Source organism: Callospermophilus lateralis, chromosome 4 (assembly GCF_048772815.1).
Source record: "Callospermophilus lateralis isolate mCalLat2 chromosome 4, mCalLat2.hap1, whole genome shotgun sequence".
Lineage (NCBI taxonomy): Eukaryota > Metazoa > Chordata > Mammalia > Rodentia > Sciuridae > Callospermophilus > Callospermophilus lateralis.
In genome coordinates this window covers 122,899,283-122,918,003 of record NC_135308.1, presented here as the reverse complement: position 1 = coordinate 122,918,003, position 18,721 = coordinate 122,899,283, and the positions used below count along the sequence as shown (strand labels likewise).

The 18,721-nt window shown below is 37.8% G+C and overlaps 1 protein-coding gene across 2 annotated transcripts in view; it reads right to left on the bottom strand.

Moving 5' to 3' along the window:
- Tbc1d15 (TBC1 domain family member 15) overlaps positions 1–13,033 on the bottom strand; it is a 61,748-nt gene extending 48,715 nt beyond the window's left edge. For both annotated transcript variants that reach the window (XM_076853117.1, XM_076853118.1), the window contains exon 1: positions 12,962–13,033. In XM_076853117.1, the coding sequence (XP_076709232.1) occupies positions 12,962–12,991 (30 nt within the window). In that variant the 5' untranslated portion in view covers positions 12,992–13,033. The remainder of the gene's footprint in view (positions 1–12,961) is intronic.
- Positions 13,034–18,721: the final 5,688 nt, after the last annotated feature.

The window sequence follows — 18,721 nt, the reverse complement described above, 5'->3', positions numbered from 1 at the left end:
GCCCATTTGTTGATTGGGTTATTTGTTATCATATTGTTTAATTTTTTGAGTTCTTTGTATATTCTGGATATTAGGGCTCTATCTGAAGTGTGAGGGGTAAAAATTTGTTCCCAGGATGTAGGCTCTCTATTTACCTCTTTTATCGTTTCTCTTGCTGAGAAAAAACTTTTTAGTTTAAGTAAGTCCCATTTGTTTATTCTTATTATTAACTCTTTGGCTATGGGCATCCTATTAAGGAATTTGGAGCCCGACCCCACAGTATGTAGATCGTATAGGGATACTGCCACATCAATGATTATAGCGGCACAATTCACAATAGCTAGACTGTGGAACCAACCTAGATCCCCTTCAATAGATGAATGGATAAAAAAAATGTGGCATCTATACCCAATGGAGTATTATGCAGCACTAAAAAATGCAAAATCATCGAATTTGCAGGGAAATGGATGGCATTAGAGCAGATTATGCTAAGTGAAGCTAGCCAATCCTTAAAAAACAAATGCCAAATGTCTTCTTTGATATAAAGAGAGCAACTAAGAACAGAACACGAAGGAAGAGCATGAGGAAAAGACTAACATTAAACAAAGTCGAGTGTGGGGAGAGAAAGGGAGAGAGAAGGGAAAGCACATGGAAATGGCAGGAGACCTTCAATGTTACACAAAATTATAAGAGGTTGTGAGGGGCAAGGGGGAGGGAAAAAAGGGAGAGAATTGAACAACAGCAGAGGAGGTAGAGAGGGAAGATGGGAGGGGAGGGGAGGGGGGATAGTAGGGGATAGGAATGGTAGCAGAATACAACAGTCACTAATATGCCATTATGTAAAAATGTGAGTGTGTAACCGATGTGATTCTGCAATTTGTATTTGGGGTAAAATGGGAGTTCATAACCCAATTGAGTCAAATGTATGAAAGATGACATATCATGAGCTCTGTAATGTTTTGAACAATCAATAAATATATATATATATATATAATATATATATAATGACATGGAAAAAAGAAAAGATGGGGCTCATAAGATTTCAGAGGAGGACTCTACTGGAAATGGCACTAGAGGCCATTCATGTTATGTTCTAGCAAAGAAGTTGTCTACATTGCCCAAGTCCTGAAACTTCTTGTGAGGACAAATTTTAAAATAATATACTAATTAATGTGGCAAAGAAAATTTCAAGGCAACAAAGCATTCAGGCAGGTGGCACAGATATTGCTGGCATCTTTTACTCAAGTTTATTGTGAAAATCAGAAGCAGTAAACAAAGCAGAAAGATTTGAAAACCACATTTTGACCAAAAAGTGTGAATAAAACTGAGGCTAAGGAAGGGAGTCATGGTTGTTAAAGCATTACAGCCACTAAAGAGATAATACTTTACCCAGAAATAATAGGAAAGATGAAATGAGAGCATATCAGGAATTAGCAAGATGACACCCATCTCAGGATCAAGAGTGTAAAAGTAGAAATTCCTTTGAGAAGAGACTATGGGAAGACCCTGTTTGCACAGGGGACTTAGGAAGTTTTTTCACCATGCTCAGTCTCCCAGGCATTCAGAGGCTGCTACCTACAGTCATGGTCCCAAAAGGCTTGGCTACTGTTCAAAAGTAATGGAAGACCTTGGCAGCAACCATGTAGTGATGGTTTACAGGAAGGCAGGATGCTGGAGTTAAGGGGGCAAAGAGTCTACCACCAAGATTTCAAATGATGGCCTGGAAATCCAGGCAAAGTGGTTCGGAGTCCCTGCAGGCTGTCCTTGAGAGGGCAATGCATGAAAAAGTTAGAAGAAAGCTGCAGCTGCAGTGGAAACCCTGAGATTAAGAGATGCCACTCAGGATGTCTGATAAGGAAAGCCGCAAGAATTGAGCAGAAACAGGCCAAGAGAGAGGCCATCTGGACTGTAACCAGCAAGGCCAAAGGGGAGAGCTACTCAAGTCCTTTGAAGGGAACATCACAATGCCATGTATTCCAGATGCTAGATTTTAAGCAACAGGACCTATTTGCCTCAGTAAATTTCAACCTTACTTTTCTTCTTTTTCTTCTTTCTATTTCCCCATTTCTCCCTTATGGAATGAAAATGTTTACTCTGTGCCATTATATGTTTTATATATGAAACTTGCTTTTGATCTTTATGCTCACAACAAAGAGTCTGTCTTGAGTCTCAAATGAGATTTTAGACTTGGACTTGGCAATGCTGAAACTGTTAAGACTATGGGGACCCATAGAAATGGACTGTTTTAGCTTTTTTGTCACTATAACCAAAAGACCTGACAAGAATAACAAAGAGGAGGGAAAGATTATTTGGAGCTCATGGTTTCAGAGTTCTCAATCCACAATTGGCTGAGTGCACATCTCTGGGCCCAAGGTGTGGCAGAGGAAAGCAGCTCCAGACAGGACAATCAGGAAGCAGAGAGAACTCTGTTCACTAGAAACAAAATATAAACCCCAAAGGCAAACCCCTAGTGATCTATTTCTTCCAGCCAACCCTGCCTGCCTACAGTTGCCATCCCATTAATCTATATCAGTGGATTAATGCAACGGATCAGGTTAAAGCTTTCATAATCCAATCATTTAACCTCTGAACTTTTTTGCATATTCTCACACCTGAGCTTTTGAGGAAACCAATCATTTAACCTCTGAACTTTTTTGCATATTCTCACACCTGAGCTTTTGAGGAGACCACATATCCAAACTATAACACAGACTAAATGTATTTTGTAGTATAAAATAAGCAAGAGTTTTGGGGTAGGGGGCATAGGTGGAATGCTATCATTATGAAAGATATAACTGAATTGGTGGATGAATTCACTGATATGGATTAACTGGAGGCAGGTAGGGTATGACTGAAGGAAGTCACATCACTGAGGCATGCCTTTAGGGTCTATATTTTGTCCTTGATTTGTGGAACTCTCTCTGCTTCCTGGCTTCCCTGTGGTATCCTGAGTTATGTTCCTTCACAACACCCTTCTGCCATGACGTTCTGCCTCATCTTGGGCCCAAAGCAATGGAGTCTTCCATCTACGGTCTGAACCTCTGAAACCATGAGCCCTAGATAAACTTTCCCTTCTCTAGATTGTTGTTCTCAGGTCTTTTGGTAACAGTGACATAAAAGCAGAGAGGTGCACAGAGAACTCTAGATCTGTAGCCTTCCTCCAGCATTCAGCAGAGAACAGGTCAGTGTGCCAGTAAACTACCCAACTCAAGAGGGAAAAGCCACCTGAAACTATTAGAAGAAACAATGTGCAAGCATACACAGCTGTTTATACTAGTCAAAATGGGAAACCTCATAAGCCACAAAGCTAGAATACTCTAGGATGCTCTTGCTACAGCAGTGGGTGTTAATTCATTCTACATTAAGCTGTATTGATACCACCTTACAAAGTTTAAAAGCAAGAACCCCCAAGTATCATGTTTCCAAGTAAGTGCCTTCCAAAAAAAATCTCAAGAATATTTGAAAGAAACAAAATGTAACACCCAACAAAATGAAATTCACATTATCTGGTATTAGTAAAAATGTAAAAAAAAATTAATGTAAAAACACACACACACACACACACACACACACACCCCTAAGGCAAGCTGAGAGCTAGAAAAATATAATCTATAATAGGGAGAAAAATCAATCCATAAAAATAGATACAAAACAAATAATAAAATTAGTAGAGAAGGATATTAAAGCATTATTATAACTGCATTCCTCAAGTTCAAAATAAGTCATAACTTATTAGGAAAATATCAAAAATATTTTTTAAAACCCAAATAACTTATATCAAAAGAACTTGTATCCACAACACAGAAAGAACTATCAAAACTCAGTAACAAGAAAATGAACAATTTAAAATAAAATAGGCAAAGAATTTGAACATACTTAAAATACAGGGATAAAATACTCAACACCATTAGTCATTATAGAAATGCAAACTGAAACCATAAGGAAATACTTTATTAGAAGCATATACACATATATTAGAAAGGATTTAAGACTGACACACTTAATGTTAGTGAACACATGGAGCAACTGGAAGTTCCATACATTGCCAGAGGGAATATAAAATGTATGCCTACTTTGGAGAAAAGTTTGACAAAGCTTTAAAATGCTAAATATACAACTAACATTTAGAAGCATGGGTTCATACAAAGACTTTTATACTGATGTTTGGAGCAGCTTTATTTGTAAAAGTCAAGTAGAAATAACCCAAATTTCTTATCAATATTTTGGATAAACAAAACATAGCCTACAAGTGGTTATTACCTGACAATTAAAAAAAAAAAACAAATAATACACACAACCACATAAATGTATCTGAAAGTAATTATTCCAAAGAAAGTCAAATCAAAATAGAATACATACCATATAATTCTAATCACATAAAATTCTAGAAAATATAAACTACAGAACAGCAAAAATGCAATTCAGCAATTGTCTGTGGTCAGGTGAAGAGAATGATGGGTTACAATGAATCAAGGGGAAACTTTTGGGGATAGTAGAAATGCCATTATCTTGATTTAGTTTAGTTCCTGGTATACACATACATCAAAAGTTAACACCCTATTATGCTGAGAGCCACGGCTCTTGAGAGGACTTGAGTCTGTATGGCCCCTGGCATTTTGCCAACAGTATTGACTGACAGGCGAGGAATTACTATCCGCCTCTGCCACTACTTTTGAGTTCATGGACTATTTTGGAGTTCTCGTGGGGATTTTCGGGGATTCCCCGAGAGTTCCCATTGGTTGGGGAAGTGCAGGAGGAGGGATTTCCGGGAGAGATATTCCCGGCTGGGGGTTCCTGGACCAGCCTTGTGGCATTAGGAAGAATTCCCCAGGAGCGTGTGTGAGGTTTTTCTTGCAGTTCAAAAATAAAGTTTGTTCCTGCTTCAGTGGCTCCTGATTTGTGCCCAGCCAGACTGCGGCACTATTATTTATCAATGTAGATCAACAAAGCTATAAAAAACATAATTTACATGCAAAGCCTATTGTTTCAACTGTAAAAAACCATATAAATAAATTAAGTATAGATGTCTTCATAAAAAAGAAAAATAATTGGGAATTAGGTGTCTATCGGGAGTAAATAGATTCAACAGCATTCAAAGATTTGCTACTGGGTGGTAATAAACTCAACTAAACAATCTCAATTCAAAAATTTTATTAAGGAATTATGTGTCAGACACCATAGTGACTAAAAAGATTAAAAAAAAAAACAGACAAAGCTCCTTGCCACCTGCCTATGTCCTTAAAAGGGTAAAATCTTTACACTATAGAATATTCCAAGTGCCTCTCAGGGGTAGGGACACTGTGTAAAAAGGTACAAAAACAAGGGAAAGTGGCTGGGATGAAGCTCAGTGGAAAAGCGTTTGTCTCACTTTCGAAAAGCCCTGGGTTCAATCCCAATTTCAAAAAAAGACAAGTAAATAAATAAATAAGGAAAAAGGTTTTCCATTTAGGATTGCAACTCTCATGCCCCCAAGCTCTTGATAAATATTTGCTAAGATGCTTATGCAGTTAAGTACATTTACAAAACTTTCAATGATGGTCTGCAGATTTTCTCTTCAGCAATGTCAGACACAACTTATTAAAAGAACTCTGGGGACCACAAAAAAATGTAGAATAAATTTGCTGACCTTGAATTTAGTACAAGTTAGAATTAAAGAAGCAAAAATGAAGCAAGAAAACAGGTAAATTCAACATTCAAAATGTAGTTTTGTACCAACCTATTAAAGTCCGTGATTTTTTTGACACAAAAAGCTGAAAAAAGATATGGAAGTTGCACAATAAAGTAGCAAGTAGTTTTTAATACTGTTTCTATACATAAGTGAGACTGAATTTTTATTTCTATTATGATTTTTAAGTGTATAAATATATTATGTAAATATATTTACAAATTATAAATATAATAAATTATAAACATTTATAATCTTTTCTTTCAAAAACTGAGGATAAATGAAAACATCCAACCCAACTATTTTAACTTTATCTGTAGTCTCAGGGTAAAATTCTTGCTCTAAATCTTTCCAAACCTGGAAATCCAACACCTACTATACGTAACGTACATGGCTGAACCTTAGTAACTGAGTGAATTTTGTAAGCTAATTTAACAACCAAAAAAGGTTTTAAAAATTCAACTTCTTTGCACTCACTCACTCCCAGGCTTGATCTCTCCCCCTCATCTTTCTCTCCCTCCCCCTCCTCCCCTTCCTTTCCTCTCAGGCTGCCAAAAGCTAAGCAGTTTTCCTCTACCACATCTTCCACCATAATGTTCTACCTCACCTCAGGCCCAGAGCAACAGAGCAAGTTGACCGTGGACTGAAACCTTTGAAATCATAAGCCAAAATAAACCTTTCCTCCTTAAAAAAAAAAGAAAAAAGAAAAAAAAATCCTTTAAAAAACTATTAGGCAGATTAATGTAAACTTCCAGCTATAGAAAGAATCCACAGGAAGCACCAGTGTGAGCCCAGATTTTTTTCGGGGGGTGGGTGGTACTGGGAATTGAACCCAGGGGTACTCTACCACTGTGTCAAATAAATCCCCAGTCCTTTTCTTTTTTAATTTGTTCTAATTAGTTACACATGACAATAGACAATAGAATGCATTTTGACACATACATAAATGGAGGATAACTTCTCATTCCTTCTGGTTGTACATGATATAGAATTACAACAGTCACATAATCATATATTCACAAAGGGTAATACTGTCCAATTCATTCTACTATCCTTCCTACTCCCATACCCGTTTCCCTACCTTCACTCCCCTCTGTCTAATCCAAAGTACCCCTATTCTTCCTTAGCCCCCCACCCCCACATATCAGAGAGAATATTTGGCCTTTGGGTCTTTGGGATTGGCTTATTTCACTTAGCATGATACTCTCCAGTTCCATCCATTTACCAGCAAATGCCATACTTTCATTCTTCTTTAATGATGAGTAATATTTCAGCGCATATCACATTTTCTTTATCCATTCATCTCTTGAAGGGCACCTAGATTGGTTCCATAGTTTAGCTATTGTGAGTTGCGCTGCTATAAACATTGATGTAGCTGAGTCATTGAAACATGCTGATTTTAAATCCTTTGGGTATACACCAAGGAGTGGAATAGCTGGGTCAAAGGGTGGTTCCATTCCAAGTTTTCTGAGGAATCTCCATAATGCTTGCCAGAGTGGTTGCACCAATTTGCAGTCCTACCAGCAATATGAGTATACCTTTGTACCCACATCCTCGCCAATTCTGACTGGAAATGAAATATTAGTTTTAAGTTGCATTTTTCTAATTGCTAGAGATGTTGAACATTTTTTCGTATATTTATTGATCAATCATATTTCTTCTTCTGTGAAATGCCTACTCAATTCCTTTGCCTATTTATTGACTGGTGTTAAGTTTTTTGAGTTCTTTATATATCCTGGAGATTAATGCTCTATCTCAGGTGCATATGGTAAATATTTTTTCCCATTCTGTATGATCTCTCCATGTTATTGTTTCCCTTGCTGAGAAGCAACTTTTTAGTTTGATTCCAACCCATTTATTGATTCTTGATTTTACTTCTTGTGCTTTAGGAGTCTTATGAAGGAAGTCAGTTCCTAAGCTGACAAGGTGGAAATCTGGGCTACTTTTTCCTTCTACTGGGCACAGGGTCTCTGATCTAGTGCCTAAGTCTTTGATCTAGTGGCTAAGTCTTTGATCCACTTTGAGTTTTGTGCAGGATGCTACATATGGGCCCAGTCCTTTTTATTTGATACAAGGTTTTGCTAAATGACCAGGGTTGGCCTCCAACTAGTGATCCTCTAGTCTCAACCTCTATAGTCTCTGGAATTACAGGCCTGCCTCACCACACCCACAGAGCCCAGATATTCTAATGAACTCCATGCCAAAGTAATTAGACACCTACTTACCTACTTGATATCTCCATTTCAATAACAGACATTTTAAAGTCAATATGTTCTATCTAAACCTGGTCTTCAGATATTTCCAACTCTATCAGATACTCTATTCACTCAAGTTATCTTAAACACCTTTCTCCACTCCGACCCTATATCTTAAGTCCATCAATCTTCTCCTCTGACACCCAAGAATCAATTCATTTTAGAATCTAATGAAGAATTATCATGTTCATGCTGATAGGGGATAGCATGAAGATTGCTAAAATAACATCATGAACTCTTCTCTCAGTCTAGTCACTTTCTAATAATCTGCGTAAGGTGTATAATGTATAACCAGTGTCAAAACTGATCTTTATAAAATTCTCCTTTGGATCACATCACACCTGAGCTTAAAATCCTCCTGACTTCACCCTTTACTTCTACAATGACATCAGACCTCCTAACACTCCATACACATATAACCTTTCTGCCTAAGGCCACTCTGAACTCTTTCCCTGAAAGCCTTGCACCTTTATCTATGTGAATTCTGTTCCCTTTACCTGGAACACCCTTTTATCCCTCCTCTCTACAAATAACTTCCACTAGATATAAGACTATACAGGGTTGGGTTGTAGCTCAGAGGTAGAGCGCTCGCCTCACATGTGTGAGACCCTGGGTTCGATCCTCAGCACCACATAAAAATAAATAAACAAAATATTGTGTTCACGTATAACTAAAAAAATTTTTTTAAAAAAAAGATGGTACAAACTCTTCTAATCACATACCCCATTCCACCCAAACTGATTTAGTATTTACTCAATATTTAGCACATTTACTAAGCATCTACAAGATGCTGAGATCAAAAGTAATCAGTGGAAAAAACACAAACAAACATATATACACACACACACACACACACCAAAAGAAGTATCTGATTAAACTAACAGTATCATGTAAACCAATGGTCATAGTAAAATGTGATGGAGGAAAGCACAAGATCTGGAATGAAAAGACATTTTCAATAAATACATAAAGAATGCCTACAATGTGCCAGTACTGGAGCAAGCTACTAGATTCACATAAGATTCAGTTATTGCCTTCATAGTATTTACAGTCTACCTGGGGATTAGGATAAGAAATTACAACATGTAGTACCAATAGGCTGCAGCATGCCCTCATAAATATCTTACTAGTCTCAGCAGAGTCAAGCATTGTAAGACTCAGGAAGACTTAACTAGAGTAACAGATAAGCTGAGAATAGCAATTTTAACTAGAAAGGATATAGAAAACAGAGGGTGAACAGAAGATATATGTTCTAAACAGAGAGTAGTTGTTCACTACATGGCTGAAATCCAAATATCAGAGAGAAGATTCAAAACAGTTTAGAGATAAAAACAAACAACTTCAGATCATAAATGATTTTATTAGCCCTGCTTAAGAATTTAGGAATTGGGGATTTATCCTGATTGTTTACTTTCAAAACAACTAGAGTTTCAAGAGGAAAATACCATGGTCAAACATGCCTTTTCTAAGCCAACATGCTGGCTGCAGGACCAAGAACAAATAGCTGCAATAATTCAAAAATGAGAGATTCATACTAGCTTGAACTAAGGCACTGCAGATTGATGAGGAAAGGGAGGTGGCTTAGAAAGATATTTAAGTAGAAATGACAATGAGAGGACTTTGTAACTGATTAGATATGGGAGGTGAAGGTGAACAAGTCAAGGACAAAACTGAGTAGATGAAAGACTATTTATTGAGATAGGGAATACCAAAGGGAAAAAAATTAACAATGAATTTTATTTGGCATATGTTAATCATTTCATTAATTATGGAACTGAAAAAGATGTAACAAAGTTTGTGAATTTTATGCAATTTAAGAAAGGTTACAAAGGTAACACACCATGGAAATCTTGAGAGTAAAGAATAAAATCTTTGAGATACAAGAGGTGGTACAATTCTCAATGAAGAGCAAATGCACTGCTTCTTAAGGACATCAGTGTGCCAATGTCTAACAGGAGACAAAGAATTAAGCAATCTGAGGAGATACAAAAATAATTAAATGAATGACCTCTTATACTGACAACTACATATACATTATAGAACAATAATAAACAGTATGGAGATTTCATAAGGATTTTCTTCCACAAAAAAAATACAATTAAAAAAGCTTAGATTATAATCTCTCATCTAGTTTCAGCACCCATCTCATCAAAACTAAGACTTGAGGCTGGGGTTGTGGCTCAGTGGTAAAGCGCTTACCTAGCATGCGCAAGGCACTGAGTTCAATACCCAGCACCACATAAAAAACTAAAAAAACAAAATAAAGGTATTGTGTCCATCTACCACTAAAAATATTTAAAAAAAAAAAAAAACTAAGACTTAACACTATTATTTTTAAAGCCATACTTTTATTAATTTACAAACTGAAATAACTTAAAATTGAAAATTACTATCCTGCCCAGAGTAAAGTCTATGTTCAGCCACCCTTATATCCAAAGAACACAGCTTAGACAGCAGGTACTCAAAGTTTGATAAACTGAAGAATGCCAGAAAAAAAGACCTTCATATCATATCCTAAGTAGCTACCATGTCACCAGATCTAGTCTAGGGAAAGAAATTCTCCAGGAAAATCTACTAGATATTAAGAACATTCTTTATCTTTCTAAAGCACATGGGTTTCACAGGACTATAAGCATATCTAAAAGGAACTGGATGGGGCCAATTTAAAGTCACAAAATAAATTCTTAATAAAAATATCAAAACAAATTCTGATTAGCAAAAAACTATTGATTTCCCAACTGTTTCAAGTTGCTTTTAATAGAAAATTCAAAAACAATTACAGAAAAAGCTAAAGTAAATGAGAGTGCACTACAATACAATCTTACAGTTCTAAATAAAACAAGAGAACTATTGGTGAACCCATGTGTCTCACTCTAATTCTCCCTCATTTTCTCTATGTTCCTTATCTTTCCTTTTCAGTGAATACTTACTATGTGCCAGAAACTATGCACTGAGAGTAAAAAAGCAACAGCAAATTTAAGAAAACTCTTTAAGGTAAAATCAGTAGGAATGAATTATAGATTAAATTTTATTATAGAAAAGGATGTTTCCAAGTTTGTTTTACATGCAACCAGATGAATGATAATGTCATTACACCAGAACTGAACTTAATGAGGGAAAACTAAGTGGGTTTTGCTAGTCCTAATATTATTTGAAAGAAGAGCAGGTTTGGGAAAATAGTTTCAGTGGAGTGATGGGAAGGAATGTGAACTTGCAATGGATGAGGATAAATAAAAAGGTGATAAAGCAGAGTTAAGAAGTACAAAAAGGGGGGACGCGCGGGGGAGGGGGGTTGTGGCTCAGTGGTAGAGTACTCTCCTAGCATGCATGAAGCACTGGGTTCGATACTCAGCACCCACCTAAAAATAAAAAATAAACAAACATATTGTGCCCACCTAAAACTAAAAAATAAATATTAAAAAAAAAGTATACAAGACTGGTGCTAGGGTTGTGGCTCAGTGGTAGAGCACTCACCTGACATGAATGAGGCACTGGGTTCAATCCTCAGCACCACATAAAATAAAATAAAGATATGTGTCCACCTAAGACTAAAAAATAAATATTTAAAAATAAGAAGCACAAGATCAATTTTAATAAGTCAAACTGTGAAAGACAATGGCTTCAAGGAAGGAGTGAAAAATTTTTACATTTCACAATTCTGCTTTTTCAAGGGTTCTTTCAAAATCAAACCAAGCCTGAAACGGGGGTTAGCGGGGTGTAGTTTAAATGGAAAGCATCTCTTCTTGGAAAGTGCTAGACTGGCTCACCCAAATGGAAAATTAAAAACTTTCTAAGAAAGTTAAGCAGAAGATCAGCATCCATCTTGAATAAAAAAGACAAAAATTGGTAAGAACATAAACAATCCAAAAGGATGTCCAACCTATTATTTAAAAGAGGCAGTACATGAAAGATGTAATCTATTTCATATTTTAGTTTTATGTACTCCTAAGTACTCTAATACAAGAAATAATTATTAGCATCACTACCATTCTGCCGATTAAGCATATGAAGAACAGAGCAGTCAAAGTGCCCAATTTCCCAAGGTCACACTTCTGATGAACAGCAGAAGGAAGATCGTATTTGTTATTCTGCCACCTAGCCTACTCCAAAGATCAAACCACAACGGGGTCGAATAATTCAAAATGGAAAGGAATGCAGCAGGGAGAGTATGAGTGAAACTCAAGGAACAGAGGAAGCTCTCTAAAAGGAGTAAACAGCCCTTAGTGTTCTGTGAGTCATTACTAATCAGCCCCAGCTGTTTACGATATACCCTGACTCTGGGAAATGCTGCTAGTTGCATGTCATAAAGCTGACAGTCCTAAACATGCATAAACTGTGCCCTTGGAACTTGAACTGGCAATACACAACGAAATCTCTTCCACACCTAGTTCCTACCGATGGATGTCGCCGCCTACCCTCTGTGAAACAGCACGACAGATACCCCCATGGAATCACTCCGGAGACATCTAGGAAATGATTCGACAAATTCCTTTACAGACAAACATGGGATGGTGAAAATTTCCAGTTCTCTCTATGGAAACATATCTTGCTGCTGACAACCATCACAAAAGTCGGTAATTTGTAAAATGGACCCAACAGGCTCTCTTCTACTAAGCGCACAGCTGCAAAGCATCTACTCAAGTCCTCCCGAAGGTAGCATAGACGCCTTCACCAGAGGGAAGCAAATAAAGACACCTGCAGGTCTGGTTACCGTCTCAAAGACAGAAAAGACGTTGGAGTCAAGAGTAGACAGAACAAGAGTCAGGAAGCCCCTCCCCCGCACTAGAAAGCCACCTGTCCCTAAATAAAAATAATACAAACGAAAACCACCTGGCTCTGGTGCAAAGCAGAGCACAGAGAGCCAAGGCCTCGGTGGTTCTTACTCCCTGGCTGAACCGGCATTCGGGGAAAACAGCTGAAAAAACCTAGTCCTCCTCTTCTACATCCGCCATGGGCTGTTCCCGATGCAGATAAGCCCTCGTTTCCCTTCCCCTGCCGGGACCCACCAAAAGCACCCGTGTCTCGGAGAAAACCGGGAGTGTTCCCTGGGGCCGTTACTCACCTTCCCGCTCACAACACCCGCCGCCGCCATGTTTCCTGCGCGTGCCTGGTGATGACGTCGCCGTACCTCACGTGTCTCTCGGATTCACAACAACATCCGGCAAAACTAAAAGGACATCCGGGCGGGAAAGGGGCGGGGAATGGGGGGAATCATGCGAGGGGAGGGGCGAGACCTGACGCATGCGCGCTGAGGAGCGCTCCGAGGCTGCTGGAGTCTGGTGCAACAGTTTGCCTGTGCCAGCTTATTTTTCCTGCGGCGCCTGTTAAGTGAGCTGTAGTTTGTATTGGGGGTTAACCTAGGGGCGAGACCTCCAACCTAGAGCGGTTAGAAGGGCGGGCCTCTTATCTTTGGTGTGATAAAAAGAACATCACATTTGGAGCCAGCAATCATGGTCCTGGCTTCGTGGCCATAGCAAGTCTTCAACACACTCTAAACCTTAGTAAAATTAGCATAGCGTTGCTGTGAGCTATCCGGGAAGATAAAGAACCGCCAGCTCTCTGACTGAGATGCACTCACAAGAGACTTTAATCCCTCTGAATACAAGGTTTCTGAATTTGAGTCTAGTTACTGCCACTCACACATAACTTTGAGCAAGGTATTTCTGTAGGAACTGAGCATACCAAGCCCTCGTGGGTCCAGAGTTAAGGCCCATAATTTAGAGTCACTGCTTCAGTTACTTAACAGCTGTGTGACTTGAAGTAATTTTCTAAATGCATCCCTGCTTCAGAATACAAAGTGGGAATTATGCATGGAGTGATTGTAGGGAATCTCTTTAAGACAATGCACGTACGGTAACAGGTTTGTAAGGATATTAAAATAATTTATTCTCAGTCCTGTAAAAGAACGCAGAAAATAATTAACCGCTACTCTTTGATAGCTCTGGTACAGGATCTGGGGCTTCTCCAGGCCCAGAACAGAATTAAAAGTCCCTGTGCACCAAAAACACCTGCCACGACCCTGTTGAAGTGATTCTCTGTTCACCCAGTGGAGAGAGAAGTTAAAGGCTTTTAAAGTAAATGGGAATCCAAGGGAATAGCAGAAAAGATGGGTCGCAGGGTCTGTGACTATTAGGAACCTAGTCACTGAGGGAGGTGTCACGATCCAAGATAGAAGTGAATGTATAGCACCACTAGGAAGGCTGAACTCTAGGTCTCAGAGATTCCAATCAAGGCCAGAACCCCCAGGCCCAAGCCAGGCATGGAATCAGGAAAGAGACTCACCTACAAGAAAAGGGGTGTGGTTAGAGAAAAACATACTTTGTGTTTGGAGAAAAGTTGATGCTTTTAGCACAGTGTCAGAAATAGAAGCTCAATAAATGTATATAAGCTGTATATAAGCAGCTTGGGAACTGAAGGCTTCTTATTGACTTATCCTCCAACTGCTCTCAAATGCTGGCACTACCCACAGACTATCCTTAGACCTCTTTCCCTTTTTCTCCAAATACTGTTCGTGGGCCATTATCCTTATATTCTGGCATGGTCACCTCCCATGTGCCATTAACACCCAAATATCTCCAGCCCAGACGGCTCTCCTAAACTATACTCCCATACATCTACTGACTGCTGCACTTTTAATTTAAATCATCTGTTTACATCCCAAAGACTACTAAACCTTTGCTTCTGGAAGTCCTCAGGCCAACAGCATGAGCAGCACATGGGTGCTTGTTAGAAATACAGAAATGCAAATCCCACCTTGGAATTATACTGAATAAAACTCTGCTTCTTGCCGGGCATGGTGGCACAAGCCTCTAATTCCAGTGGCTCCAGAGTCTGAGGCAGGAAGATGGTGAATTCAAAGCCAGCCTCAGCGACTTAGTGAGGCCCTAAGTAACTGGGTGAGACCCTGTCGCTAAATAAAATACAGAAAAGGGCTGGGGATGTGGCTCAGTGGTTATGTACCCCTGGATTCAATCCCCAGTGCCCAAAAAATAAAATAAAAAATCTGCATCTTAATTAGATTCAAAGTTGATTTATATGCAAATTAAAGTTTGAGAAACAGTCTAAAATGAAACTTCATTTTGTTTTTGTTCCCTGAAAATTGAGATGTAGCCAGAATAGTTTTTTAAAGAAAGTGTTTCTATCATGTTACCTCTTTCAGATAGGTGTGCTAGAGAGCTGATGGGAAAAAAAATAAAATAAAAAACACATTTGCCTCTCTTGCCTGACCTGGATCTCTCATTGCATCTTAATTCATTGCTTTCTTCTTTATCTTCCTCCAGCCCAGCACTCACATCCCCACAATATTAATCTTTCTAAAACATTAATGTGATCCTGTGAGTTGATCATGTGAATGCCATGCTTAAAATCACCTAATTGCTCCCCATCTTTTCAGGGGGGAAAAAATCCATATTCTTCAGCATAGCCTAAAAGGAACTTCATAAACTGATCCTGCTTACTATTTTTAGATTCATCTCCCAAATCACACTGTTCGAATTCAATTCTCCAACCATAGCCCAATATCTGCTGATCCTTGAATGTTACTATGTTATGTCTCAAGAGTCCCTCTGACTATAGCCAGCTGTCATGGGAGTGTCCATGAGCCAATCAATATGTTCCAAAGTACATGATGTTGTAATTGGCCAAGTTTGAATCTTCTCCCTACAGTTCCACTTCAAGTGCCTGGGATAAGAGGGGGGATAATTCCCAGAGAAAAATCCAGAAACCACTTCAGAAAAAGGGAGTGGTGCTAGGTAAGTCAAAACAGATAACAAGTACAGAGGCTCAATGTCTGGGCTCCCATATATCACACTGTAAAAATTGGTAATTTACTGAACTGCCTTCTACTTCGCCATGATCTGTTGGAAGGCAGGAGCTATGCTTCTTATTTGAAACCACCTCCCCTGGCACAAACACCTGAAACAAATAGACACTGTTTTATAACAATTAATTTAAATCTGTTTCCTCATTGATGAACGGCACAGTTATATGTTACATGAAGCAAAGAGATGACAAGTTCAGGATTGTTTTCCATCAGGTTTTAGTTTTTTACTGTGTTAGAAGAAAAAATCATAGTGTGTGTGTGTGTATGTATGTATGTGTGTATATATATATATATACACACACACACACACCAGTGAACATATATTTTTTTACAGTAACATGCATAGAAAATTTAACTTAAGTAATCATTGACTTACCTATAACTTAATTACTGTTTTCATGAAGGTGAGTAGTTACAATGCTCCTAGGTTCACTTGCATGAGCTATGTAGTCATTTCTTATAATTCACTTAATTATAATTCACCACTCAAAAAGTCAAAAAGAATTTTAATGGTAAATACCCTAAAGAAACTTTAGACCTGAGAGGGACTTTACAGATAATCTCCCCACGGTTTTCAGTTGAAGAGATTAATGACCTGTCAAAGTCACAAGTTGCTTTATAGCTGAATAGAGACTTCACTCCAGACAAGTCTTAGTCAGCTGTGCTACATTATCAGCCTAAAGTGATCACCCCCTCTTTGAACTACAACACTTAATTACCATTCCATTTCATTCTCTCTCACCTTAGCTTCTGACTGGACTATTTATCTTTTAGAGCTTATCCCATGTCCCTCTTCATCTATTAAGATTTCCCTAACCTCTCCAGTAGATATCAACTAGTGGAAACTTTCCTGAATTCTTTTTTTTATTTGTTCTTTTTAGATATACATAACAGTAGAATATATTTTTGACATATTGATACAAACGTGGAGTATATCTTTTTCTAATTAGGATCCCAGTCATGGTGATAACAGGCAGACTACAGACTTTGTTGTAGTGCTTAATCAAAGCACTGATTAAGGGAGACTGATCTTCATTACAAAGTTTATATGATTTGTGTTTATCAAATCTAAGATGCCATCAACAGAAATGACATTCTTATGTACCACTAAGGAAGAAAAATTCTGCCAAATAAAATAAGGCACATTTTATTCCACTTTAATTGTAAAACACACCCTGACTTCAACAATTATAACATGTGAAAATGTATGTTTTAGAATCAATGAAACCCACACACACACATGCTGATAAAGATAAAAACCAATTTAGAAAGAATCAGATTCAACCAATTAACTTTACACCTTACAGACCAGAAAAAGAAGGTCAAACTAAACCTAACACCAGCAGAAGAGATGAAATAAATACTGGAGCAGTGATAGAGAATAGAAAAATTGAGATCCATGAAACTATAATTCAGTTCTTCAGAAAGATTAACAAAATTGACAACCCTTTAGCTAGATTAAGAAAAAAAAGATTCAAATTACCAAAATTAGACATAAAATTAGAGACATTACTTCTGATTTTACAGAAATAAAAAGTATCATAAGAGAGTACTATGAAAAATTACAAGCCAACAAGTAGAATGTCTGAAACAGGTAAATTCTTAGAAAAACACAACCTTCCAATACTAAATCATTAAGAAATAAAAAATCTGAATAGACCTATAGCTAGTAAGGAGATTGAATCAGTAATCAAAAAAACCTCCCAACAAAGAAAAATCCAGTACCAAATGGCTTCTCTGGTGAATGCTATCAAACATCTAAATGGAGCTATCACCAGTTCTTCTCAAACTCTTCCAAGAAATGAAAGACCAACATTACCTTGATACCAAGGCCAAAGACATTACAAGTAAACTATAAACCAACATCACTTAGGAATATTGGTACAAAAATCTTCCACAAAATGAACTCAACAGCAGAGTAAAGGATTATATACAATGACCAAATGAGGTTTATTCCTGAAATGCAGGGATGTAAATATCAAGAAGTGAGTTCCTGAATCACATGGAAAATCTATTTTTAGTTTTTTGAAGAACCTCCATACAGTTGTTTTTCTTTTTCATTTGTTGTTGTTGTTGTTGTTTTTAGCGGGGGGGATACTGAGGATTTAACCCAGAGGTGCTTTACCACTCAGCCACATCCCTAGCTCCTCACCTCTTTTTTTTTTTTTTTTTTTCCTTTGGAGACAAGATCTCACTAAGTTGCTGAGGCTGGCCTCAAATTTATAATCCTCCTTAATTTATTCCCATCAACAATGTACAAGGGTTCCCTTTTCTCTACATCCTCGATAACCCTTATCTTTTTGATAATAGCCATTCTAACAGTTGTGAAGTAATATTTCATTGTGTCTATAATTTTCATCTCTCTGATGATTAGCGATGTTGATAATTTTTGTGCCTGTGTGATACTGGGGATCAAACCTGGGGCCCAGCACATGCTAGTGAGCATTTTTCATCTATCTATTAGCGATTTGTCTTCTTTTGAGAAATATTTATTCACATCTTTTGCCTATATCCTAGGCAAATTATTTGTTTTCATATTGGCCATAATTGCATTTCATTCTTGTTTATAAATTTAATAGATCTTTGGGAATAGAGACGCCATGCTTCAACTAATCCAGGTTTATATACACACACACAACCTCATGGTTAGAAATAGTGTCCAGTCTCTCCTAAAGCAAATGGTTGCTCAATACCAGGATGATTATTGGGTAAAAACCCCACAAATCTGCAACACCATATGAATAGCTGGGATTCAACAGTTTGTTTAGCCCTTAATGCAACTGAAAAGTAGCAGTTCTACAATTATATCTAAGGCCACACTCATCTCTCCCATGAATGACTGTGACAACTTCCTTGTTCTTCTATCTGAACTGTTGTTCCCTTCTATTTTTTTTTCTCCACAATGGACCACAGTAATCTTTTTGTCTTTTTGTTTCCCTAAATGGCAAATCTGACAGTGTATTGACTGTTAAGATTATTCACTACTTCTCCATCAACGTT